The sequence below is a fragment of the Mesoplodon densirostris genome, chromosome 2 (genome assembly GCF_025265405.1).
Source record: "Mesoplodon densirostris isolate mMesDen1 chromosome 2, mMesDen1 primary haplotype, whole genome shotgun sequence".
Classification (NCBI taxonomy): Eukaryota; Metazoa; Chordata; class Mammalia; order Artiodactyla; family Ziphiidae; genus Mesoplodon; species Mesoplodon densirostris.
This window is the reverse complement of record NC_082662.1, coordinates 91032904-91059420: the sequence shown is the minus strand read 5'-3', so window position 1 is coordinate 91059420 and position 26517 is coordinate 91032904. Positions and strand designations below refer to the sequence as shown.

At 38.8% G+C, this 26517-nt stretch overlaps 1 protein-coding gene across 3 annotated transcripts in view; it reads right to left on the bottom strand.

The window, feature by feature from the left end:
- Positions 1 to 5380: 5380 nt before the first annotated feature.
- CDC14A (cell division cycle 14A) overlaps positions 5381 to 26517 on the bottom strand; it is a 179762-nt gene continuing 158625 nt past the window's right edge. For 2 of the 3 annotated variants that reach the window (XM_060085670.1, XM_060085672.1), the window contains 2 exons: positions 24894 to 25016; positions 23741 to 24191 (listed from right to left, as the gene is read on the bottom strand). In XM_060085670.1, coding sequence (XP_059941653.1) covers positions 23741 to 24191; positions 24894 to 25016 — 574 coding nt within the window. Of the gene's footprint in view, positions 5630 to 23740; positions 24192 to 24893; positions 25017 to 26517 lie in introns of those variants that run through there. The other variant, XM_060085671.1, reaches the window with a different exon arrangement.

The window sequence follows — 26517 nt, the reverse complement described above, 5'->3', positions numbered from 1 at the left end:
AACTAGGTCTATCCAACACTGCTGGTCACTGTCAGCGGATGCCATATTACTTTACAACCCAAGTTACATGAGAGGTGAATTGGTTACACCCTTCTAGAATTGAAAAAAAAAAAAACTGCATGGAACTTGCCTCTTGGAGTATGGGATCTCTCTTAGAATGTGCAGTATGGTGCTAAAATTCTCTCTGCCTGCAAGAAACCTAGATTTTTAAAAATCGTTCCATTTCCTCCAGAGTTTTACTTTTTTTTTTTTTTTTTAACAAAGACAAAATGAACGGGGCTTCCCTGGTGGCTCAGTGGTTAAGAATCCGCCTGCCAGCACAGAGGACACGGGTTCAAGCCCTGGTCCGGGAAGATCCCACATGCCACGGAGCAACTAAGCCTGTGCACCACAACTACTGAGCCTGCATGCTGCAACTACTGAAGCACACACCTAGAGCACCCACAACAAGAGAAGCCACCACAATAAGAAGCCCGCACACTGCAACGAAGAGTAGCCCCCAGCTTGCAGCAACTAGAGAAAGCCCACGCGCAGCAACGAAGACCCAACAGATCCAAAAATAAATAAATTAAGACAAAATGGACTGGCTTCTTTAATCTCAAGTCTCTGGGACCCCTGTATCTTCCAAATTTTACTTCTCAAGACAAAAAGGCACAAGTTACACTTTACAGCTTAGTGAACACTAGCTCTCAGTAAAGGTCAGGTAAATTCTAGATGGATGATAGATAGATAGATAGATAGATAGATAGATCAATGATAGATACTTACATAGACTATTATTATCCTATTCTGATCTCTGGTTTCAATTTTTCCTTTGAACTTCCTATGCCATGTATCTGATGTAATCATTTTGGGGATCTGGATATCAAGACTGACAATTTCACTTGGAGATAACCTCTTCTTTAAAAAAAATTTTAAACTACTTTATTGAGGTATGATTGACATACAAAAAGCTGTACATATTTCATGTATACGACTTGATGAGTTTGGAGGTAAGTATACTTCCATGAAAACATCACCAAAATCTATGCCATAAACATGTCCATCACCTCTAAAAGTTTCCTCCCATCTTCTTTATTATTATCATTATTATTTTGTGATAACTTAAGATCTACCCTCTTAGCACATTAGTCAAACAAATAACAAAGTTTCAGTTCCACAAGATGAATGAGTTCTAGAGATCCACTGTACAGCACAGAGCTTATAATTAACAATCATGTATTATATTATTCTTAAAGATTTGAGTAAAATAAATACCAATAAGGAGCCCTGGAACCGACCAAAGGTGTGCATTTAGTATAAATGTGCCCATCCTAAGAGTAGACCATATCCTATGACATCTGAGAGGCTGTTCATCTCAGCTTTAAGTCTCAGCCTCAGTTGCCTCAAAATTTGGTGTCCAAAGCTCCTTCCTTCTCATTCCTCTATGATATGCCTTCTCCAATCTTTGAAGCCACCTTAAATCCTTTTGGGAGAGAACCATAGTGTAAATAAACAAAACACATTTGATAGATCGTTACCCCTGATTCTGAAGTTTCATGTAAACATTTGCAGTCCAGCTTCTCGTAGAAGCTTTGATCAACTTGATTCAAACCAAAATAGAAATAGCAAGTGGCATTGTGAGTCATCTCCATTTTGGTGGTATGCAGGTTAAAGCAAGGTATGGTGAGTGAAAAGTCAATTAATGTTCGTCCATTTAAAACCAATTCCAAATAATTTGAATTTTGTATTAAAAGCAGTCTTCCAATATAAGTTTCTACTTGTACTCACCAAAAAAAGTTTTAACTTCTCTAGAAAAGCTATTTTTCTCCTTCTTGAGATGATTATCATAATTCAATCCACAGAGAAGGAACTGGGTGGGAATCTATTAACATAGCAATCCAGCTCAAAATAACTTAATGCAGTTATTTTCTGCTTTCCTTTCTCTGCCATAGGTGCCACCTCTACACAACCTATGTGTAAATAAAAAAGTTTTCTGTTATGCTGTAGATTGTGTCTCGCTGTAATTGGAAACCTCCCTAATGAATATTCTGAGCAGATACACAGCGAGCAAATTCTTGCTTTGCTGAGTGTTGCCAAGAGGACTGCAAGGCTTTCGAAGGCAACTCTGCCTTAGGAGGGCACTTTGGGAAAGAGCAGTCTTCTTATATGATACGAAACACCACAGAGTACTGTTCAGCTTACACACTGACAACTGGTTTAAGTAGAAACTTTTTAACATAGTGATGGTTTAACACATGTCACCAAGGAAAACATACAAGTGAGAACAATTTTGAAAATACATTTATAGAGCTTACCGTTGGTCAACTCATGTTCCTGCTGTTATTTGAATCACAGATGAATACATATATAGGGTAGCCTCTCCAGGTGTGTTTGAAGATTTAGAAATCATTTGACAGGGACTTCCCTGGTGGTGCAGTCGTTAAGAATCGCCTGCCAATGCAGGGGACACGGGTTCGAGCCCTCGTCCGGGAAGATCCCACATGCTGCAGAGCAACTGAGCCTGTGCGCCACAACTACTGAGCCTGTGCTCTAGAGCCCACAAGCCACAACTACAGAGCCGGCGTGCTGCAACTACTGAACCCCACGAGCCTAGGGCCCGTGCTCCACAACAAGAGAAGCCACCACAAGGAGAAGCCCGCGCACTGCAACGAAGAGTAGCCCCCACTCACCGCAACTAGAGAGAAAGCCCGCGCACAGCAACAAAGACCCAGTGCAGCCAAAAAAAAAAAAAAAAAAAAGAAAGAAAGAAATCATTTGACATCTAAGGGTAACAAAACCATGTGAACTCAATGACTGGCAGGTGAGAAATTTATTGGAACTAGTTAACTGATTTTTCTACTATTTTTTTGGTAAGAACTAAATCTGATTTTCTGCCCTTCTAGACAGGTTCACGAATTCATAAGAAATCTCCTTCTCTAAGATGTGGTCCCATGACAACCTCGGTACTCCAACTGTCTCATGCAGTGTTGTGAGAACAGCTAATTGGCAGATTCCCAACTCAAGAAGTGAAACTATCTTCCCACTCACAATCTTTCCTATGTGTTCCGAAATTTTTCAGAAGACAAAAGAGAAGGGGAAAACCTCAGAAACATCACAACCCAAAGAGATCCAGTTGAATACATAAAATATCTCCAATAAATAATGCAGCTTCTCCCTCCCACACCAGCTCTTCAGGGCATAGATCCAACAGTGGCGAGGTTTGTGCCATCTGATTTATTTCTATAATTTCCCTTTTTTAAAAAAAGCAGCTATTCTTTCTCAAAAGGAACTGATGACCAGTGTATCATACAATAGTCATAAATGATCAAGCAGGTCCAAAACACTGATATGAACAGTATTTTATTAACAAAAAGGAAAATTATATATAGAGGAAGACAGTAAGAGCCTGACATTATCTGACGCTTGTGAAATTTAAAGTATAAGATTTCTTTGTGCTCACTGTCACATATTTCAGGAAATGACCACAACCTGGAAAGTCTATAAAAGATAAACTAAAAATCTGCAACAGAGAATTTCAGAAGCTCGAAAGGCACCAACCAGAGTGGATTAAATATAAAATTATAAAAATACTTCAGTACATTGATAACTCCAAATCCAAATTATAAAAGCCAGGGAGAATGTAAATTGCATAAAACTTTTATTATTTATTAGCAGTGTATTATTCTACACTTTAAAATAGAACAAAATATCTTTTTGAAGGTAAACTATTCATAACAAAATACATGTCAAACAATTTTTATTATTGGAGTAGAATCACTTTGCTATATACTTTCTATATTATACACATATAACTTCTTGGTTTGTCTATGTATGCACATGTGTATAAATAATTTTAAGACATACCCATGTAGATACATATGACTAAATACACACATAATTATGAAAAATTTACAGTAGTCAATTTTACAATCATTTAGTAGCTGCACATAAATTAGTATTCACAGAACTAAAACTGTCAATATGGTTCCCTTTCCCCCACTTCTCAAATATCATCTGAATTACTCTTCACTGATAATTTTGAAAAAATACTATCATTTTCCTATACAATTAACCAATCATTTTTTACAGTAACTCATAATAAAATATTTTACTATTTTAGCTTTAGAAAAGGTATACAGTTTAATTCCACTTAGTTTAATTTTTGATTCCTAAAACATACAATTCCTTTTTTCATCAGTTTAGTGCAATTGTTTGGTACTGCAGTTTTTGAAGGTTAAATTAACGAACCTGAGTCAAACATTCATTCAAATGCCTTTTTTAAAATGTAAAACATAAACAAGATGTTTTGATGAAGCATGTATAATAGTCTCAATGTACCCCCTTCTAATAAATATATGATAAATAAATCAATGGTTGAGAGTAAAGCGCTTCATATGAATCCACTGAACTGTCTCTGAGTAGTCCATTCTTAAGCAGCATGGAAAACAATCAGGATCAAAGACTCCCCAACTCCCCACGGAAAAGAAGCTTACAGGCTTCTGGAGCCTAAATATAAGATTACATTTACATGAAAGGGCTGTGAAGTACCTAGGAGTCCCTTCATTTTCACATTAGTTTTCAGATATGCTAGCTTGTGTGTCAGGGGTTTGTGATCTGTTTTAAACTTATCTCCTTTATTAATACATTGAACTACTTAGCAGCATCTTTTTCAGTTTTTTTTTCTCTTCATTGATTTAGAACTGGTGCCAGACCATGTGTGAATACAGGCAAAAACCTCGTACCAAAAACCAGAATACTCTAATTGGGTTATGAACACTTTTCAGAGGAGGAAAGAAAAGCATTTGGACTGTAGAGTCATTTCATAGAGAAAAACCATTCTTTCAGAAGAAATATTCGATGAATTCTGATCTTCAGCTGGATGTTAAATTTTGTTAAAACCCCCAAAGATGCAAAACTAAATGGCTCAGCAACAAAAACAAAGGGAAATGAAATGCTCTAAATAAGCCATATCAAATTACTATACTCTTGCTAGAGATAAATTCGGATAAACTTAAGTTAGACTGACTTCCCAAAAGAATGAACTGATCTGCCATATTCATAGTGGGAACAGAAAAATCACTTTCTAAAAACTTTCTCCCTTACTTTTTCTTAATAAAGAGGAATTATTTATTCATTGTAGATAAAACCATACTAAACAAATTCAAAATACAAATTTTTGGTAGCAAACAGGAAGAAAACCTAAGTCAAAATATAGTCTAGTTTTTACATAATTTTATATATTTATAAATTTATCAAAATAGTCTTTTAAAGTTCACAATACATACGTAACGTAACACTGTACACGTAAATGTAATAACAAATGTATTATGAAATACATTAAAAAATAACCTTTCAAAATACCAAATTCAACATGAAAACTGTCTTATAAAGGGTTGACATCTTCATAAACATAGTTTCAGTGCATTTATAGTAGTCATTAACCAGAGTTTTCTGGTTTCAAGTCTCATGAAGGTCTTGTCTTAGTGCTCTCTTTAATTTAAGGTAAGAAGGCAGAGATATTCTTCTGGCAAAAGCAGCTGCTTTCTCTCTACATTGCTCATCCAGATGAAGCAATTGTGTCTAAGAGTAGAACAGCTTTCACCGGAGTGGCAAGGCCTTAGTAATGAACATATTCAGACTGAAGGGACTGTGCAGGGGAGAGACATAAACTGAGGTTAAATTCCATCACACACAAAATTTCTTGTACATTATGCAGCTTCTTCCTTCAACACAAGGCAATTTGGGTCTATTATGTAAAAGATAAATGAATAAACTAGAAAAGACTAGAAAAAGATGAGGGAAACAAAGTATTTGCTAAGAATGAGATATTCAATTAGGTAAAGTAATTGCAAGAAAACTTTATATTTTAAAAGGCTTACTAATTTAATACTGGTGATTAAAAATTAAGTATTATTTGGAAATTGGTAGGTAGCACTAAACTTGCTTTTAAGCTTTTGTACAATACTATTGAGTTTTACTCAAAAGTACTAAATGACATTTGTAACTAAATAGAAGATTTTTAGAGTATACTTTAAGGAATATATATACATTTTATTTAATGCAATGCATAGCAAATGAATGTTAATGCTTCTAATGCAATAGAATTAGCCGTCATTTAAATAGATTCCTTAAGGATGTATGGATATAATAAATACCTTATAAATCCTTTCCACTTAGGGGGGACACAAAGCACTTTTAGTTTTGAAATCTGATCTTAAGACCCAAAAAGCTTTTGTGTAGAAGAGTCTTGCAGTCATAACATAATAAACAGTGGGCAACTTTCAAGAAAAATAAATAATGCAAGTTCCTCCCACATCACATTAAATAAGAACATATAAAAGGAGCATGCTTCGGATATGTAATCAGAATGCATTGACAATAGACATAAACCAGGAAAAGATAAAGACAGGTAGAGAAAATCTGCCAAACAGTTATTTTTGAGCAGCAAACAGCAGTTAGAAAGAAGAAACATAAATCAGTCTAAACATTAACAATTTCTTTCCATAATTCTTCTAGTCAAATATCTTAGAAAAATAAAGTTTACTTGATTTGCTACCAAATGCCCTTTTCTCTTCCTCCAATAATTATTTTTCAAATTTATCTGCAGCATTTTATTAATAGGTCATCAATTCTGAGAATGGTCCATTTTATTGATAGTATGGGTATCAGTAAAAAAGAATCTGTCCATTTTGCATATAATTTACAAAAGGATTCAAACTATCTTTGAACAGCTTCAAAATCCCAGTGAACTTTATACCCTATCAACAGCCATTTACTACATAAGTATCTATCAACACAGTGAGTCAAAAGTTATGGTCCTTGCCCTCAAAGGGCAAAAGACCACACTGTCACACAGACATAAAGTGAAAAGACAAAGGTGCCAACATTAAATAATAATATACATAGGGTGAGAGTAACATTGTGCACAAGCAAAAGATTAGGCAAGGGGTGGAAAAGGAAGGTCGTGGCAGGGAGGTGCGTTCTCGAGGCTGCAAGTTTCAAGGAAGAGGTTAAATGTTAAGAGTAGCAAGAAAAAAAAGGAAAAGGCTTGGCAAACTGGCTTTCTCACTACAGGATGTAGTTTATGTCAAGGCTTCAAAACAGGAGAGATGATCAAGACTTAGGGTACTATAATGTAAGTATACCTGAACTCACAGAGAGAATAAGAGGTAAAACTCTGAGAAAGTCCAGTGAAACTGGTCCAATGCCTTGAAGCCCATTTAACTTGTGGGACATCAGCTACCATCCTAGCAGTTAGAGCTTAAAAGTGGACTGTCATTTTTCTAGGTGCTTTTCCCCAGTTTCTTCTGAAATCTCTGCAGAGAGGCAGAGCCACGAGGTCTCCCCAGCAGCAAAAATGCCACACATGCATGCTATACACTGACCAATGCTTTCTTAGGAATATTTTAACTTTCGCTTTTGTTCTAATTAGAAAAGTTATTCATATTATCACTAACATAAATTATAAACCTCCTCTGATTGCTTGAAAATTTACAACAAAGTTGTTTTTGCAAGCACCTCTAAAGTTCCATCAACTCTTAATAAATAGAAATACAGCAAATGAACAGACACTAGACAAGCGACCTTTGTTAAACTAACTTTCTTCCAGGTTAAAGTGTTTTACATTATGCATCAATATATAGGGGGTAAATATGTGTGTACATATATTTATTTATTTTATGGAATCATGATACCCACTGAACTAGAAAATGGAAATAGTTTAGAATATTAGACTAAGGATTTCAATCATTCATGTGAAGTATATATTCATTAGTCTCTGGCAGACAGCCTTTCCTTGCACACAGCAGAGGTCAGAAGCTCTGGCTGGTGTTTAATCCAGCCTTCAGATTCAGATGACCACAGTCTTTACTGCTTCCTTTGCCACTCACCCAGTTTGCTCACTTACGTTGCCTAATTCCCTCTGCAGGCCTCCGTAAAATGAATGAAGACATAATTTGGCCAAAGAATGAAACTTCTGTCATGCTGATTAATTCATTCAACAAACAATTATTGAACATCAATAGTATGTATATATTAGGTACTGTGGGATAAATATATGATACCAAAGTTCTCAAAAACAAACATATCCCATGGTTTCTTTATATGATATAAAGAAGGTTAAAAAAAATAAGAGATCAGTAAAATGGGTTTAGCAAATTATTCTGACATCAGTGTTTTGTAACAAATTAACCCCTTTTCATTTTCAGTCTAAAACAAAAATCTTAATGTAACTGGACTTAGGGAAGAAAGAGAATTGTTAAAATCTACAAGACCTATTCACTTTTGAAAAGTATAACTAATATTTCAAGGCCTTTTCACTGGGGAAACAATAGTGACAGAAATTCAGATTTCAGGCACCACATATTTATATAATGGGGTTGTACTCAGGGTATCTGGTTCATTTGTTTTCCGAATGTACACGTATCCTAAAGTTATTAATATCCCAGTTATTGGCACTTGTAATTTTTACAGTAAAAATGAAAATGCACTGTGTACTCCATAAACAATATCATTATTGCTATTGATTTTATTATTCAAAAAATAGATTAACTGAAGTACAACTAACTGGAATTTTTGATACATTAGATATACTACTTAACAGGTAAATTATTCTGTAAAAGATGTTTATTGAGTACTTTCTACATACCGGGCATAGTTGTAAACATCTTATATGTATTAACTCATTAAACGCTCTGAACAACTCATTTTACAGATGGGGAAATTGAGGCACAAAGCAGTAAAGTACTTGCCCAAGATCATGCAACTAGGAGGAATTTGGACTCCAGCAGTCTGGCTGTAAAGCCCAAACTCTTAGCCACCACAATATAATGCCTCAAGACACTTCCAGCATTTGTCCTGTGATTCACTACATATTCAAATGAACATTCTCTATCACATGACACAGACAAATAATGAGCAGGGTATGATCCTGAGGGAGCAAAGAAATACTAACATACAAAAGACAATGTACTATTTATTACTGTAAAGGAGATATGATTTTTAAATGATTTTCAATAGAACTGAATCCAAAAGAATTTTCAGGAATATTCTATAAGGAAATTTTCTTTATAAGAGCACCCATGTTTAAATATTCTGATTAAAGTTTTAATTCTGCTTGGCCAATTTTTTTTATCATTACCATAGAATTGATACCTAATGTATCTGAAAAAAAAAAAACCCTCAACAATGACAATGATATGGTTATGAAGGAAGTGAGACCTGAGGTGTAAATATTATTTGACAAAATAGCACTTATTTATATAACCAAGAGATTTTAATTTCTTTAATAGAAAATTCAAGTTCATGAGGCCATTAGGTTCAACTGGGTCACAGTGAGTTAAGACCAGATCAAGTTTATCATGATCATATGGTTTTTACAGAATGAATACCCTAAATTAGCAATATAGCAATATTCAGCCTGCAAATGAAGGATAAAATTACCTTACATTGCAGCCCCCAAAATTTTTATGTCAAAATATAAGCTTCCAGCAAGAATTCTTGCTCTGAAAGCAACTAGATTTGACACAAAACACAGTGTTAGGTAAGGAGATCAAGACAATTTGTTCTGTTCTGGAAATGTGCTACTAATCTGTTTTGGCAGATGTAGGTAGTGACATTAAAAATTTAGCTATTCTGGGGGTGTTTCTTTTTTAAACAGCCCAGTTACCTAATCATGGTAGAAAAATGTCTCATAATGATTGATATAAATACTGTACAAATAGTTAATAAATAAAACTATAAACTGACTATCAAAAACAACAAATTGTAAAGAATAATGAAAGTTAAGGTCTTTGCGAGCAAATGAATGCAATAATGTCTTAGTGTTCAAACAACTTGGACCAAAGGACCCTACGATCTGGAGTGTTGGTTTCCTAGTAGGTCAAAATCACCGTGTGCTTTTGTCACGCTGACTTTTTCTTTCCTGCATTTCCCCATTTTCCCAAGTCCCTTAGGAAGAAAAAAATAGTCTACTAGTTACCTTGGTTTGAGTTCTAACTACAGAAGCAAAAAGCACCTACAGAGGCAAAAAGTGATTTGTTTTACACTTTGCTGTACATCTGAAACTAACACAATATTGTAAATTAACTATACTTCAATTTTTAAAAAGTGATTTGTTTTAATGGCATCACTGATAGTTAAAGGAAAGAAACACATGTTTGGTAATATGGTATCTTATACATAACTCCAGTGTTTTTAAGTTTTAATAAACAAATGAGGAAAAAATAAACACTGGGGAAAAATAAATTTATCTATAACTGCCTCTATACTCCTGGGTCTTTTATGGCTTTGCAATGGAGTCTCCAGTTGTAATGTTTGTAAGTTAAAAATACACAAAATGCGTGCACTGATACATATTTCCACAAATGTGGTTTCACAATACTATTGAAAGTATTTGCCTCTGCTAACATGATAATACTTCTGCAATAACACTAGTAGAAGCATAGCTGCATAAGGTTTTATTGGCATCATATTAGGTTAAGGTTTGTGATAAAATCAGGTTTGTGATAAAATCAGCTTCAAAAGAGGTGTAAGCATTTTTCTACAGTGCTCTCTAAGCATTTCAGGGACCCCAAGATTTAACAATGCAATTTTGGTTAACTAAAATGCTATACAAATATTCTTTCACCTTCCTGCATAACTTTTAATAGATTCTCTTTCTAGGGGAACTTAATATGTGCTCTTCAACAATCACAAAGAGCTCAATTGTTAGATGACAGATTGTTGACACTCAACTTGACTCAGCCAACCATTACATGCGTGTTTTCAGTTCATCTGAACACCAAAATTATATTGATGCAAGCTTGGTTGAAATGTATTTTCTTTTATTTTAGTAAAGCCACATTTCTAGAAAAAAACAAAACAAAACTCTCAGATTGCTGTATATTAAAGCTAAAGCTGAGAAGTTGTTTGCTTTTTGTTAGGGCTTCCTGCTCTTGCAATGATTACAGGCCCCTAATTAGCCCTTTGCTTACCTTTCATGAACCTAGATAGATTATCCAACGTTTAGTTCAATAAATATTTATTAGGTGCTTTCCACACTTTGGAACCTGAGAAAACAAAGATGCCTCTGAGGAGCTTAAAAGCCAGCAGAGGAGAGAGAGAGAGAATCACATACAGCTGACTATACTATGAGAGAAACCAGAGGGTGAGAACAAAGTCCCACGAGAGATGAGAAGGACAAGGCATTCTGCCTGGATGGGTCACAAATGTCTCATCAAAAAGATAACTAGTGAGCCAGGCCAGGAAATAAAAAACCAAGCAGAGACAGGAGGAAAAGCAGAGTAAACTGCTTGTGCTAGGGGCTCGGCATGAGGCAGAACGCCAGTCAGGAAGCCGGGTGGAGCTGCTGGAGAAGACAGGGTGGGAGGCACGTGGTCTGATGGGGAAGGGTGCCGAGGGGCAGGCAAGGGATCCAGACCAGACCCTGTGTGCAAAGTGGAGACGATGAATGACTCTTACCACAGGAATGATTTAATCAGCTGGGTCTTAGACATCTAGCACTGGCAGCAGTACAGAGGAAAGTTTCAAGGCAAGAGATACTGAAGGCAGGGAGGAAATATAAAATGCTAACCCAATAGTCCACGAAGACCTCAATGAAGGCAGCAGTGATAAGAATGGAGAAACAAAATACGGACATTTCAAAGGGAAAACTGCTAGGACTTAGTGGCTGGATGTGGCAGAGGGAAGGCAGAAGAAACGTCAAAGATGATTCCAAATTTCTAGCTTGGATGATTGGATGTATAAAGATCACAATCAGTAAGCCAGGAAACAAGAGGAGGAGTAGACAACTGAAAGAGCATGTATTCTTTCCCAGGACTGCCCACAGGAAGTTAGAAATGCAAGTTCAATGCTCAGGAGATGATTACCCAGAGAGAGAAGTAGACCAAGACCAGAGCCTTAGGAAAAATCATTAAGGGGCAGGTGGAGGAAGACAAACAGGTAACTATTTAATGGGGGGGAAAGGAAAAATGGGAAAATAATATTCCAAAACTCAAGAGACCAAAAATAACAGGAGAAAAGGGTGGTCAACAGAGTCAAATGCTGTAGGAAGACTGAGAAGAGTGAGGACTAACAAGAGATCATCAGATCTGGCTGAAAGAAGTCAGTGGCAGGGCCTCCCTGGTGGCGCAGTGGTTGAGAGTCCGCCTGCCGATGCAGGGGATACGGGTTCGTGCCCCGGTCTGGGAGGATCCCATATGCCGCGGAGCGGCTGGGCCCGTGAGCCATGGCCGCTGGGCCTGCGAGTCCGGAGCCTGTGCTCCGCAACGGGAGAGGCCACAACAGTGAGAGGCCCACATACTGCAAAAAGAAAAAAAAAGAAAAAAAAAAAAAAAAAAGAAATCAGTGGCAGCCTGTGGGACAGACTTTCACCATACTGTGGTGCCACCTCCCTTGTCCAAGTTTGTCCATAAAGGAGACACTAAGATAGGTGACAGAACTGAGGGGAGAAATTGGTAAGACCACTCTGTACCTGTTCACAGGTGAGGAGACTGGCAAATGGACGGTAAGAGACTGAAGATCTAGCAGAGAAAGGATGTGGATGGGGCAACTCCCAGGAACAGTTTGGAAAGAATAGTTCAGGCAGGTAGGGTTACCACTGGAAAACACTAGGGCTCCTTTTTTAAAAAAGGAATAAAAGGACAAGTCACATGCAGATACACTTTGAGGTAGAGAAGAGGACAGTTAAGAGGAATTATTCCTGAAAAATTCTATGTTCTCAGCAGAACTCAGGACCAGGTTAACTAAGGTTGGAGGAGCTGTGTTGATGAAGAGCGTGAAAAAGCTTCGGAACAGCCAATGTGGGGAAGAGAAAGTGAGCCAAAATGCGATAAGTAAACTACTTATGAGCACTGAAGGGTCAGGGTAAATTAGAAATTCATTTGAAATGGAGTCAGTTGGCCAAGTCTGGATTTTCTCCAGCAGAGCTCAGAAGAGAGAGACTAGAAACAGACATGAGATGGCTGAACTGATCTAATTTGGGAGGCTAGTGATAAAGTGGCTACAGAAGAAAGGTCCAAGTGGAACAGAGAATGTTGGAAAAAGGAAGCAGAAATGACTATGGGGGCTACAAAAGGGAGTAAACTGTGAAGGGGAACAGGCAGGGGTCATAAAGAGGTCATGGGGAAGAGTCAGTAGGGTGTGTGGGGGGGGTGGTATGTTTGATATGGGCCTTATAGAATTCAAGACATCAGAAGCAATGCTCTAAGCAATAAGAAGATCCATGAAATGGATTTCCAAGTGAATAAAAGCAAAGATCACTGAAGTTAAGGAAGTTTAAAATACAGTAGCTGTGAGACTGAGCAAGTCACTGCCTCTCTGTGTCTTAATTTCCTCATCTGTAAATTATGGGTTAAATAAATAAGATGATGTATAAATATTGCACCTGATACAATGGGAGGCACATAGGAGGTATTCAGTAAATCATTGATGAGGATGATGATAAGGATTAGAAAAATGTTACAGTTGTCACACATGGTGGCAGTAGCTTGGTAGCTAAAAAGTAAAGCCAAAGTCCTCAGTATAATGGTATTAGGCGGCAGATGCTTTGGGAGGTAATTAGGTCATGAGAGTAGAGACTTCATGAATGAGATTGGTGTTCCCTTTTTTAAAAAATTTATTTTATTTATTTATTTTTGACTGCGGTGGGTCTTCATTGCTGCTCGTGGGCTTTCTCTAGTTGCGGCGAGCGGGGGCTACTCCTTGTTGCGGTGCGCGGGTTTCTCACTGCAGTTACTTCTCTTGTTGAGGAGCATGGGCTCTAGGCACATGGGCTTCAGTAGTTGTGGCATGCAGGCTCTAGAGCACAGGCTCAGTGGTTGTGGCGCACAGGCTTAGTTGCTCCACGGCATGTGGGATCTTCCCAGACCAGGGCTCGAACCCATGTCCCCTGCATTGGCAGGTGGATTCTTAAGCACTGCACCACCAGGGAAGCCCCAGGATTGGTATTCTTATAAAAGGGACCCAGAGAGCTCTCTTGCCCTCTTACAGCCATGTGAGGATACAATGAGAAGATGGCAGCCTGCAACCCAGAAGAGAGCCCTCACCTGAACCTGACCATGCTGACACCTGATCTCTGGCTTCCAGCCCCCAGAATGGTGAGAAATAAATTTGTTGTTTATAAGCTGCTAGTCTAGGGTGTTTTGCTATAGCAGCTGAGCTCACTAACATCCTGGTTTTTTATGTCCTTTCTTTTCACTCTAATAACTTTCAATCAGAGACTGAACCTGAGGATGCCAAAGCCCACACAGATGATGAGCTCATTAATATTACAGAACTGAGGGTCAAAATAGTCTGACCAAGAGATAGAAATATCTGCTTCTATGGATAAAACAGTTCTCTCTCACACATATCAGCCATGTGAGTTCAGATATTCAACAGCAAACAGAGCCTGTGTCATTTACCAAAGATTTCTTCCCTTAGGGGCAGATCCAATGACTTTACAAGTAACATGCATGGGGTATCTGTGCTTGTTTGCACATGCATGCACACCTGCATGTATGTGTGTCTGTGTGTAATGGGGGTTGCAATAAAAACATGCCTTTCTGGGTTAAACGCCTTACACACATACAGTAAATTTCAAATTTTTGGAAGAAATAAATGACCTACTCAATATTAGAAAAGATGACAATATGGAATAAATAAACCAATAATCAAATAAGTAAGCAGAGTCCAATGCTAGATACTATGAAGTTAATAAAAGTAAGATGCCATGGTTTCTAACCTCAAGTTTACCAACCAACTCAGTGGGGATCCAAGGCGTACACCCATGAGAAAGGTGACTCTCAATACAAAACAGAAATGATAAAGGCCAAATGACCAATACAGAGGGGACAAATTAAGAAAAAGTCAATACTGCTATAGTTGGGTGAGGCCAAGGAAGGCTTCACAGAGGAGGAAGTAGGATTTAGGCTAACTTCTGAAGTGAAGGAGTCTGAAAGCAAAGGTGAACCAGGTTGGGAGCATAGCATGTAAGAAAAGGATGAAGGCCCTTGGAGCAAGGAATATTCAAGTTCCACATGGAATAAGTAAAAGGATTATGCTCAGGAGTGAAGGGAAATGAGTTTGAAATGAGGGTTGGGGGAAGACTCAAAAAGACCCTGAATGGTTAACCCCAGAGACTGAACCTACTTCGTGTCAGGATGGAGCTGACAGTTATGCTCCAAATGACCACTCTGGGTATAAATCAAATATTTTTAAAATGTGAGGAAGAAAAGGCACAACAGGACACAAAAGTAAGATCAACATGTTCATGGCCCAGAAACGAACTAAGACACAGTCTCAGGGCACTGGCTACAGAGCTGGAAGACGGCAGAGGTGGCCAGGTGTCCCATTCCTGGGGGTACACAGGCTAAAAGCTGCTGGCCTGAATCTGAGGCTGGGGTTAGGCTCTCCTGCCTGTGACAGGGGCCAAGGGAAGCCACAAACAATGCCTTGGGCCAGGTTTGTGCACAGCTAAATCCTTGCCTGAGAAGTCAGCCTCCCGAGCTCACCAAGGGAAGAGAAGCTGGGGCATGAAGAATCTGTTTCTAGACTGGAACACCTAGGGCATCAAGTGGAGCCAAGAAGAAAGCCAGTAGATGAGGCGGGGAAAACAAAGAGAGAGGGGAGAGAAACAAAAAACTCCCTTCCAGAGTGAATCTACAAATGAAAATTCTAAAACACACAAGGAACGTGAACACCAAGAGAACTGACAAAGTCTGCAATCAGGAGACAAATTCTCACAGGCTGAAGCAACAGGCAAATCACAAAGCAATCTCAAAACAGCTTATCATCTGAGATCCTCAAGGTGAGAAAATGAAGAATAGCCATAAAAAGAATAAGAATTTATTAAATGAAATAGGCAGGTCCAGTGAGAACAGATGACTATCATAAAGAATGAATTATAAATGCTGGAAATGAAAGCTATGGCTATGGAAATCAAAAGGTAGATAGGTTAGGGATACATTGCAGAATGGACACAGTTAAAAGAGAATTAGTGAACTGGAAAAGAATAGGAGGGAGTCAATCAGAACACAGCCAGAGGGCTTCCCTGGTGGGGCAGTGGTTAAGAATCCGCCTGCCAATGCAGGGGACACAGGTTTGAACCCTGGTCCGGGAAGATCCCACATGCCACGGAGCAACTAAGCCTGTGCGCCACAACTACTGAAGCCTGCACGCCTAGAGCCCATGCTCGGCAATAGGAGAAGCCACCGCAATGAGAAGCCTGTGCACCGCAATGAAGAGTAGCCTCCACTCTCTTCACCTAGAGAAAGCCCACGCACAGCAACAAAGACCCAATGCAATCAAAAATAAATAAATTAAAAAAAATTTTTTAAAGGAACACAGCCAGAGCAATAGGAATTTCAAAACATAAAATAGAAGGCAAGAATACTGAGGACAGATTGAAATGCTCTAACATAAGTCTAGGGGTATTGCAAAAGAAGAGAGTAGGAGGAAAGGCAAAAAAGCACTATCCAGAAAGATAATGGTTGACAATTTTCCATAATTGAAAAAGTCATCAGCCCTTTGACTGAAAGCACACTGAGGCCAAAAAAGGACAAATTATAATGAATCAATATCTAGATATATTATGGTGAAACTGTAGAACTTCAAGGAAAAAGAGAAAAGTCTGATAATAATTAGTTTTACTCTTCAACTGAGAAGCTTTGGGAGCAAAGGATAGCATTAAGAAACTAGGATTTTAAGCATACTCTGGCAGCAGTACAAAGACAGATTGAAGGACCAGAAAAATGATGGCTGAAGATTAACTAAGCCAGAAGATGCCCTCATGGAGCTTTCAATCTAGTGGAAGACAATGGCTTACACATCTTTGTCTTACCTTCCTCCACTAAAACAATACTGAGCTTATGGTAGACACTCATATAAATATTGGATAATTTTTTAATTGGATAAGCCTCTATACATATACAAAAAGCACTTACTCTCTTTTACTGCTGGCCAAAAATAAATAAAGAACAAGAGGAAGATTAAAATAAGATCCTTTTCTATTGATTTAGCATATTGTTGACATTATATAAGAAAAAAGGTATCAAATTAAGTTGAACAACCAAGGCAATTAATAACTCCAATGTATTTGAGATTAAAGCAAGTTCTGTGTTTTAAAGAATCCTTTCAAATGGAGAGTCAAAAACAGCTGTCAGGATTTATACAGCAAATTAATGTAAACCACTATTTAACATTAGAAACTTGAACAACCTTCAGCACATCTGCAAATACCGTGTGTACCTAAATAACTTATATGTAAATTTAGGCATCACCTGAACCGTGCCGACCTCAGAACAATTCGATGCTTTGTCAAGTAACATTCCCAAGTCCCCCTGCGAAGGGAACAGAAGAATACCAATTCTGAAAGAATGACAAAGATATAGTTCAATACTGAGACCGAACTCATGTTCTTGACAGTATTAGTATCCTTTAGCTGAAAAATTGCATCAAATTTAAGGCAATGCCACAACAAAGAGGAGAGATGGAAAACCCACAGTAATTTGAACATACAGCAACGTTAGAAAGCTAGTACTCACCCTATATATTAAATAATATTTAATCCTTTATCAGGATAAGACGATAGTTTTTTAAATGAAGATCAGGCAGAGTGAAAAGACATCAAGTTAAATCAGGAAAAGCTATTACATACCATTGGAAAGTAGGCGCATTTTATTGGGAATGGACGTTCAAACAATCAATAAGTAGTTCATCACTGTCACACTAACATTACTCAAAAGTAAAAATGAAGCATGCTTTAATGCACACACCAATTGCTCAGATTTTCATCAAACTGGTTATTTCAGGAAGCTGGATCTAATAATTTGATCTTATTCCAAGTCCTACTTTAAGAACAAATAATACCTTAAAATATATATTTTCCCCCTAATGCTAGAACACAGAACTTAACCTATTCATAGGTTACCCAGGTTGTTCTGACACTAGTCAAATCTGAGATGGAAACTCATCCACAGAATCTTCACAATCAAAGAGCAGACTAACCAGCTGAGTATAAAAATGGTAACGACCACTGGGACAGGGAAATGCATTTAAGGCAACTTCAGCAGTGGCATAAGAAGAACGTTAAAGTAGTACACAGTATTTCATTTCAATCTTCCTTTCAACTTTAAACCAAATGAGTATTTTTAATACTTTTCTGTGTTTAGAACTGCATTAGAAACCATAAAATAGAAAAGAATTTTATAAAATGTCTACACAGAGAAAGTTTAAAATTTGGAGACTTGCAAATAAAAATTGCATGTATAAAGTCTTTGCATGTATAGACAATATGTAAACAAATACAGATGCTTGTGTATGCAAAGCAACATTACATATTGATAAAGTAGTAAATAGTCATCATGAATAGAAACAGAGGTTAAAAAGTAAAACATTTGGTGGATTCGATTTCTTGAGAAGAGTTTCAGAGCTTCAGAGAGTATATGGAAGATAATATGTCTTCTCATAATGAGAAATTAGTGAAGAAGGAAGGGGTCTTCCAAGAAAGAGCTTCCCAAAGGCCAGAGCGTAGGGAAGGAAACCACACTCAGGGTCAAGCAGGGTAAAGCTGGTACAAAGATACAATAAGGAGAACAAAGGACAGAGAGCCTGAAAGCTCAGCAAAGGAATTCAGGATCAATGTTCTAGCATTAGGGGATCACTGGTCACTTTCAAATGATGATGAGATCATTATCTATTACCTGGCTATGCTCTCAAGCGGGGATGGCAAACTACAACCCAGGGGACAAATCCAGCTCACCACCTGTTTCTGTAAATAAAGCTTCATTGGAACACAGCCACACCCTCCATACACATATATAAAAGAGTTGGGACACAGAGCCAAAAATTTACTCTCTGGTCCTTTACAGAAAGAGTTTGTGACCCCAGTTTAATGTATGAATTAAGACTGAGTTAAGAAGATTATCAACAAGGCTAACACAACAAAGAAGATGAGAAAGAAGCAGAATAGAGAAGAATGGGAAAATTCCAAGAGACAATGAATGGCATCACTGACATAACCTGCAACATCACTAAGAGAATATTCTTGAAAATGTTTGAAGATCAATATATGAGTGAATAACAAAGCTTAGTATAAGCTACTACTTAATAATTTTAAAAGTCACAAAAAAGATTTTAATAGGTGATACCCGAAGAAGCTTTCAGAAGAACCTTATTATAGGACTGCTTATCTTATTTATGCTTATATTCCCTACAGGTCAGTACAATAAAAGCTTGTTATAAAAGGCTGTTCCCATAAAGCAAAGATTAACTTCTGACACAGAAGTCACAAAAAATTCTTTGCAGCCAACCTGACTATATATATGTATTTTTATAACAAAGCACATTATTTTACAACTCCTCATGTCAAATGTTGTAAAAAATATGTTTTCTAAGGACCATAATTTTTTTTCAATAGCTAAGTTTCCATTTATAAAAATAAATATATCATTTAAAATTTCATAGTAAAAGTATGTTAGAGCTATTGGTCATATATGATTATTTAATAGTATCTATACTACTACGTATGTGCATTGAAACACAGCATAATTGTTGAAAAGCATAGAATTTACTGAAAGAAAACTGCTGAGGTAGGGTTGGGAGACAGCAGACAGGGCTCAAACTGGTCTCCTGCCTTCAGGGTTTCTAGCAAGAGCTCCCATCCCCATGAATGCCAGGATTATCTTCATCATATCAGATCTGATCAAGTCACTCCTGCTGACAAGATTCCAGTAGCTCACACTGCACCTCCCAGTTTGGCTTCAGCTTAATTTTCCAGCCTTATCTTTAGGTAACCATCCCTGGCTTTAGCTACACTGGAACACTCACTGCTCTTAAAACAATAATAGCTAAAATTATTGAGCATTATCTATAGGCACTGTGTAAACTATTTCATATGATTTATCTTAATTAATCATCACAACCACCCTATTACAAAGATTATTATCATTACCACATAAGCTTTAAGGCCTCACAGTCACACAAACCCCTTTCAAAGCACACAGTCATATGTTTGTATAAAATTTACAAAAATAGTTTGTACTCTTTATCTTAAACAGATCCCACCAAACTGTATAAGTTTCAGGTGCACAAAACCTAAATATGCTCCTGATAATTATTATTCCCATTTACTGAGGCTCAGAGAGGTTAAATAACTTGCCAAAGTACTCACCACAAGGAAATGGTAGAGACAGGATTTGAACCCAGGTCTACTCGTCTTTAGAAACTAAGAACTTAACTATAGTACTAAGGCTGTACCTCTGTTCTTGTAGCTCCCATTGTCTGAAATGACCATTCCTCGTCTTCCTATTTTCATCACTAGATTTCTAGAAGGCTCCTATTCATCCTCCAAAGCCCAACTAAAATGTTATGCCTTCTTCACAGCTTTCCCTAACCCTTCTTGAAAAAAAAGGCATATCCTTTAGATATCCCTCTATTTTAAACACACATCACAGCATATCTATGACATGATGTAATCAAAAGAATATGCTTTTTTGGAGTCAAACTGACCCAGGTACAAATTATGGCTCTGCTACATATTTGTGGTACAATCTAAGGCAAAATATTTAAACTCTCAAACCCTCAAGTTATTTACCTTTAAAATGGAAGCAATAATTCTTACCACATTCATTCATTTAAATATCCAACCATCCATAATATACCATTCAAGAAATGCTTAATGAATGCCTACTACATGCAAGGCACAGAGCATACAACCGTGAAAAACAGACACTGGCCCTGCCGCCACAGAGCTTACAGTCTAGCGGAGGATACAGATTAGTGAACAGACGATTAACATGCAGAGCGAGAATCTGAGTATTGCAATTAAGACCAAGGCAGGGTGTAGAAGAGCTTATGGGGGAAGCATTGGGACCTAACCCAGACTTCCAGGGTCAGGTAAGGACAATGTAGATGAATAGCAATTCAGTGGTAAGTCTCTTAAAAATAACACAGAGCAAATATTCAAGACAGATACCGCAAGTAATTTCAATTTAATAAAATACTTCCACCCCACCCACGCCGTAATCACACGTCCCTCATCTCTTAAGATTTGAAAACGCCTCTGAATGTCAGGGAGGGAAAACTGATTTTTTACAGTAGGTGGGTCAGTCAAAATGAAACCTGGTGCATTGCACTGGTCAGTAGAAACCTCAAGACTAACAGAACAGTCCAAATAAAATAAAATCTGCTTCTCAGAATTCTGTCACAACCATAAGGATCCCTTAACATTTGTTCTTGTTATCTGTGTTAAAGCATTTAATGACAGAACAAGGAAATCATTTCCACATTTTTCTGGGGGCTGAACTGCTGCACAAAGTGAGAAGCAATTGCAGCTTTCAAGAGAGATGATAATTGCAGCTTTTAAGATATTAGACGCCCTCTAAACACCCAGCAACCCCCGTCCCCTAGGAGTTTCTGGGTCTTTCTTAAAGGTGTGAGGAGGATACTGCCATCTAGACTTCATTTCCTACCTAAGGATTTAAAAACATTTTTGTTGAGTGATTTATTCCTAGTTCTTCAAGGATCATATGTCTCACATCTTCAGAAGCATTGGGAAAAAGGACCATCTTATTTAGACAAGAAACCTGTAACAATTAGAAAAGCTTTACTGAACTGATAAAGGAAAAAACTCCCAACCTCCTACTTTATTCCGCATAAAATGGGAATTTCCATCTTAATTTAGACTTTCTGCCAGCGAGCCAGCAGAGGTAGGCCTTGGAACCCTCCCTCTCACAGACGTGGTCTAGGCAAAGATGAAGGAGGGAAAAACGGCTACAAGACACCTGGCTATTCTTACTTCCTGGGAGGGTGAGAGGGAGGAAAATGTTGTCTTGATGGCAATTCTATTTATAAATGCTTTTCTTTACAATAAGATGACAAATTTAAGAAGGAGAAGGGGAAGAAGCAGCAGCTGTCCACACAGACTATTACTTTAAATTTAATTATTGGAAAATCACTGTATTCAGGCCAGGAGAGGGAAAATATGGAAGGAAACCAAAATTAAGTTATATAAACATGGTGGCTAGCGGACTAACAATCATCTAAAGGAAGCTCCCATGCTGCCACTAGCAAAGAGGAAAACTGAGATCCAGAACAAGTAGAATGTCATTCTTATCAAGCTACCAGTCCTTCTGGTATTGAGCTATAAATGTGGATTAGACAAAACCTTTAGCCATGAAATCTACAGGTATTCATATAATTATCTATCTATCTATATAACACTTTTTCTGAAAATGGAGAGATCTGTGCTCTGGTCTAAAAAAGAGGCTGACCCACAATCAGTATATGAAAATATTGACTGAACTCAATTCCTGCTGTGAAGTATAATGACTTGTAAAACTAGTTATAAAAATGTATAATAAATACACTTCATTTTCCATCTAATCCCAGTTACTAGGATTTAAGTTTTGCTGATACATATGTACCCATAACTTAGTGGGATTAGAGTCAAATTAAGGGATAGAGTGGGCCTAGGCTATAATCTCTACAGGAATCTAAAATAATGTTGAAAAACATCACTGGGAATAAAATCAGATTGGGGGAAATCATATGTGCCAGAAGGACTGTGTGTGGATAGAGTGGAAAAAAAAACTTTGAAAGAGGCCTGAGGTAGGGATGGGAGTAGTAATGAGTCCAACCAACACACACACACACACACACACACACACACACACACACACACAAACACACACACGCTGCATCTTCACATTCACAAAGTGGTTTCTAAACTTCCTTCTAGGGAAAGTGGGTCCCATTAGCTTTTACCGTGGGGTATGGATTTGCTGAGAGGCGGTGAGAGGCACACTGCCACCCGCACTTCTCCTCCCCTCCTCTCCCCTGCAGAGACCCACTTCTCCCAGGATAATGGCTGAGGAAGTGTTTGAAGAACAGTGGACATGAAGGGGTGCCAGACCACAGCCTTCCCAGAACACCTGGGGCTTGCTTGTGCCTGAGTGGAGTCAATGTCGCATTTTAACAGTGACTGACGTTGCCTTGATCTGTGGCATCTATTTCTATTTCTCCTTCCTATCTTGTCCTTGTTCTCTCAAATCAAAACTCACATTCCCATAGATCTCAATTCCCTTTGAGGCAATCAAAATATGTGATTAAAGTGATTCACGGTAAGGGGTGGTGAACCAACAAGATTTTACCCTAATAGGGATTACTGGTCACAAAGGGGGCTTGGTAACCAAAATGAAGAGCTCATGGGTAAAATGTGTTTGGAGATCTTCCATCTTGTCTCTAGAAGAGTGACAGCTAATTTTAAACGTCTTCCTGTTACCCTGCCTTCCCCTCCCCTACATCTCAAGTACCTACCCATAAACCTGCCATATAAGCACCCTCCATTTGCCATTTAATTAATTCTGGGTCAGTTCCCTGCAGGTGACCTAGCCAAGGGCTTGATGGTTAGTTCTGAGAAGACACTGTTCATTCAGCACCTTCCACATTTAAATACTCCAAATTCATCCACTGACAAATCATGTAGAAAAAGCCAGGATACCACTACAACCAAAGCAGATGCTGTCTGTCGTATGACTCGACCCCTGACTTTGCTGAGTGATTCGAAACTTCAGTGAAAAGTAACTGAAGACGACAGTGTCCATGATGAAGGGCATGAAAGCTGTTTCCCTTCCTAGAGAAATCACTTAAAAAGGAGGGGGAAAAGGAGAAGAAAAAGAAGGAAGGAAGAAAACTGGGTCTACACTTGGCATTTACTTGAAGAGGAGCCAGCAGAATGTACGTGCAGAGACAGTTTCACAGCACAGAGGAAAGGCATCGATCAGAAGGCTTCCTTGGCGCAATTAAATTTCTTTGGTGGTGGCCTCAGCTGGGAAGGCAAGGCACAAAAGTTGTGTTCAGGGTTCTGAGGGCCAAGAGGTGGTGTCTGCGAACTTACGGGGATTGATCGGCTCAGGAATCTCGCTGAGGAAGAAGAAAGGCCGGTGTAGGAGGGCCGCAGGGTGGTGGCGTGATCCTCGGTCTTGGCGCTGTGAGGGCCCGGCTGACTGTTCAGGGCACTCCCACTGCTGCTGTTGCTTCTGCTGTACTGGTTGTTGTTGAGCTCAGGGTAATTTCTGGCAGGCGGCTGGGAGCTGCCATTCAAGAGGCTGGTGAACGGGTTGCCTACGAAACCCACCTTGGAGGGTGAGGCAGTCTTTTTGTTCTCTGGATCATCTGCTGCAGCGTTCAAGTTCCCTAGAGAACTGGCTAGCCGGGAGTTCATGGAAAAGCTGAACGAAAAACACAGATGGGGCGGGGGGGAACACAGACAGCCATGTATACTCACGCAGGGTTCACGTTTCTAAAACACATGATTACGACATTAGGGGAATGGGATGAAGACAGTTCTGATCAACGCAAATGGTGACAGAATTGCTCTTGGTGATATTATAATATGTGGCCTTTAGTTATACATGGTAAGTTCCTCTCTCAAAAGTAGTTAAGACTCAAGAAGCTGGCTAAAACAGTTTGACCAGAGATCCTGAAATAGAATATGTGCGGGTTTCTACTTGCCCTGTGGCAGGAAGTAAATGAAAAGGACTATATAAGGGGAGAGTACAAAGCAGACCTAAGTACAAGATTTAACTTCTATATATTCAATCATATGACTACATCAAACATCCCTACCCATTTTAGTTCGGCCCATACACATCAGGGGAGAAATGACCATGTCATACATTATTAGTCTGCGCCACTGAGTCTGTTCCCTGGATCATGTTAGGCGAGCTCTGGAAAGGGATGCCGTACAGCATTCCCTCCATGGCCATGTCCCCACAATTCAAGACAGGAACAGAAGCCTAGAGGGTCTCAGTGCTTTTTGTGGTTTCTCCCCTTCCCCCGGTCCCCTCCTCTCACAAACTTCAGCCAAACTCATTGTCTGCTGCTGCCTTCCTTTACCTCCTGCCAGTGCCTCAGGAGGAGAGAAAAATTACCTTCTTACACTGGTGCCTGAGGACAAAGAGCCTCTGTTTATCCTCTTGGCCATCACCAAAGGAGACAAAGCCACTTTTGAGGTCTTCAAAGCAGATGCAGATCCTTGTGGGGAAGAACTCAATCTTTGTGGAGAAAAATGGGCAAAGCGTCACAAAAAGCTGTGTTATCTTAACATTCAGCAATTGACTAAGACATGATAAACTAACAAATGTTAAAGAGATCATGGCAGGTCCTAATAACAGTAGCCAACACGGACGCAGCCCTCACTCTGTGCTGAGCGCTCATCTAAGAACCTGACGGACATTAACTCAGCTCCTCCTCACAGCAACCCCACGAGGTAGAGAAGACCACTTTGCAAGTGAGCAAATGGAGGCACAAAGGAAAAGCTCCTCGTCCAAAGTCACTCAGCGAGCGAGAGGCAAAGCTGGGATTCAAATCCAGGATCCAAAGTCCTGGGGGTAACCACCATCCTGCCATCCTTGGTCACTTCCCTTCCTTGACACTGGCATTCATTCCTTCCAAATCCTTAGATTCTACCTCTCTATATTTCAAATCTATCCTCACCTTTCCACTCTGCAACTGCCCTAGGAGAGGCCGTCATTATTTCTTATCCTTGACGCCTAGCAGCACCTTTTAATCTGGTTCCTTAAAACTCACATTCTGAATAGCCTCCAACAAAATCTAAAATATCTAATCATGTCGCTTCACTGTTTAAACCATCTAATCTTTCTTCAGTGCCCAGAAAGCCTAAACTTCTTGGCTTGGCTTCTAAAACCCTCCAAAATCTGGCATTTGCCAATTCTCCACATTTTCCCACCAGACACCTCTTCTCCAGCTACAGAAAATGCCCTGAGATCCCCGGATGGACGGCATCCACACCTCTGTCCAGTCTGCATGCGCTATTTTTCCTGCCAAGGCATCTTCTCCTGTCCTTACCTCACCTCTACACACACCTTTTTCTTCCACCTCCATCTGACTCACTCCCATTGCTTATCCTTTAATGGTCCAATCAGCTGCTACCTCTTACAGCAAGCCTTCACTGAATTCCCAGGCGGGTTAAGCATCCAGTTTCATCATATATTCTCATAGTAAATCACAGCTCTTGTACCACATTTCATTGTCTAATATCGTCTACTTCCCTCGAAATTAGCTCCATTACGAGCAAAGAACTGTCTCTCATTTCAATTCCCAGACTAGCACAGTGCCAGACTCAGAGTAGGTGTTCAGGAAATATTTGCTGAGTGAACAAAAAGGGAAAAGTGACTCAAATCTACCAGTGACTACCAGGGCCCAGTCATGGTTTTAATACCAAATGTGTTTTGTCCTGGACAAATCTTTTAATGTAGCTGGACCCTGTTTTCCTATCTGCTATAGAAAAGCTGATTTACTTGTAGACTCTTTTCTTCATCATCTTCCCTCCAAACAGCAGCTTACAACATGGTTTGCCTCTAAATCAAGAACAGGAAAAGTTGTACAAGGAAGCAGCTCAAGCTTCTGGAGAAGTCTGGGCCATCTCAAAGCTGCCCTCACTAAACAACCTTAAAACCTAGAGCTGAATAAGAACAAAGCTGAGGAGTGAATCAGCTTCTTTTCCCCATCTGTTGATGACAGCTTTGGGCAAAC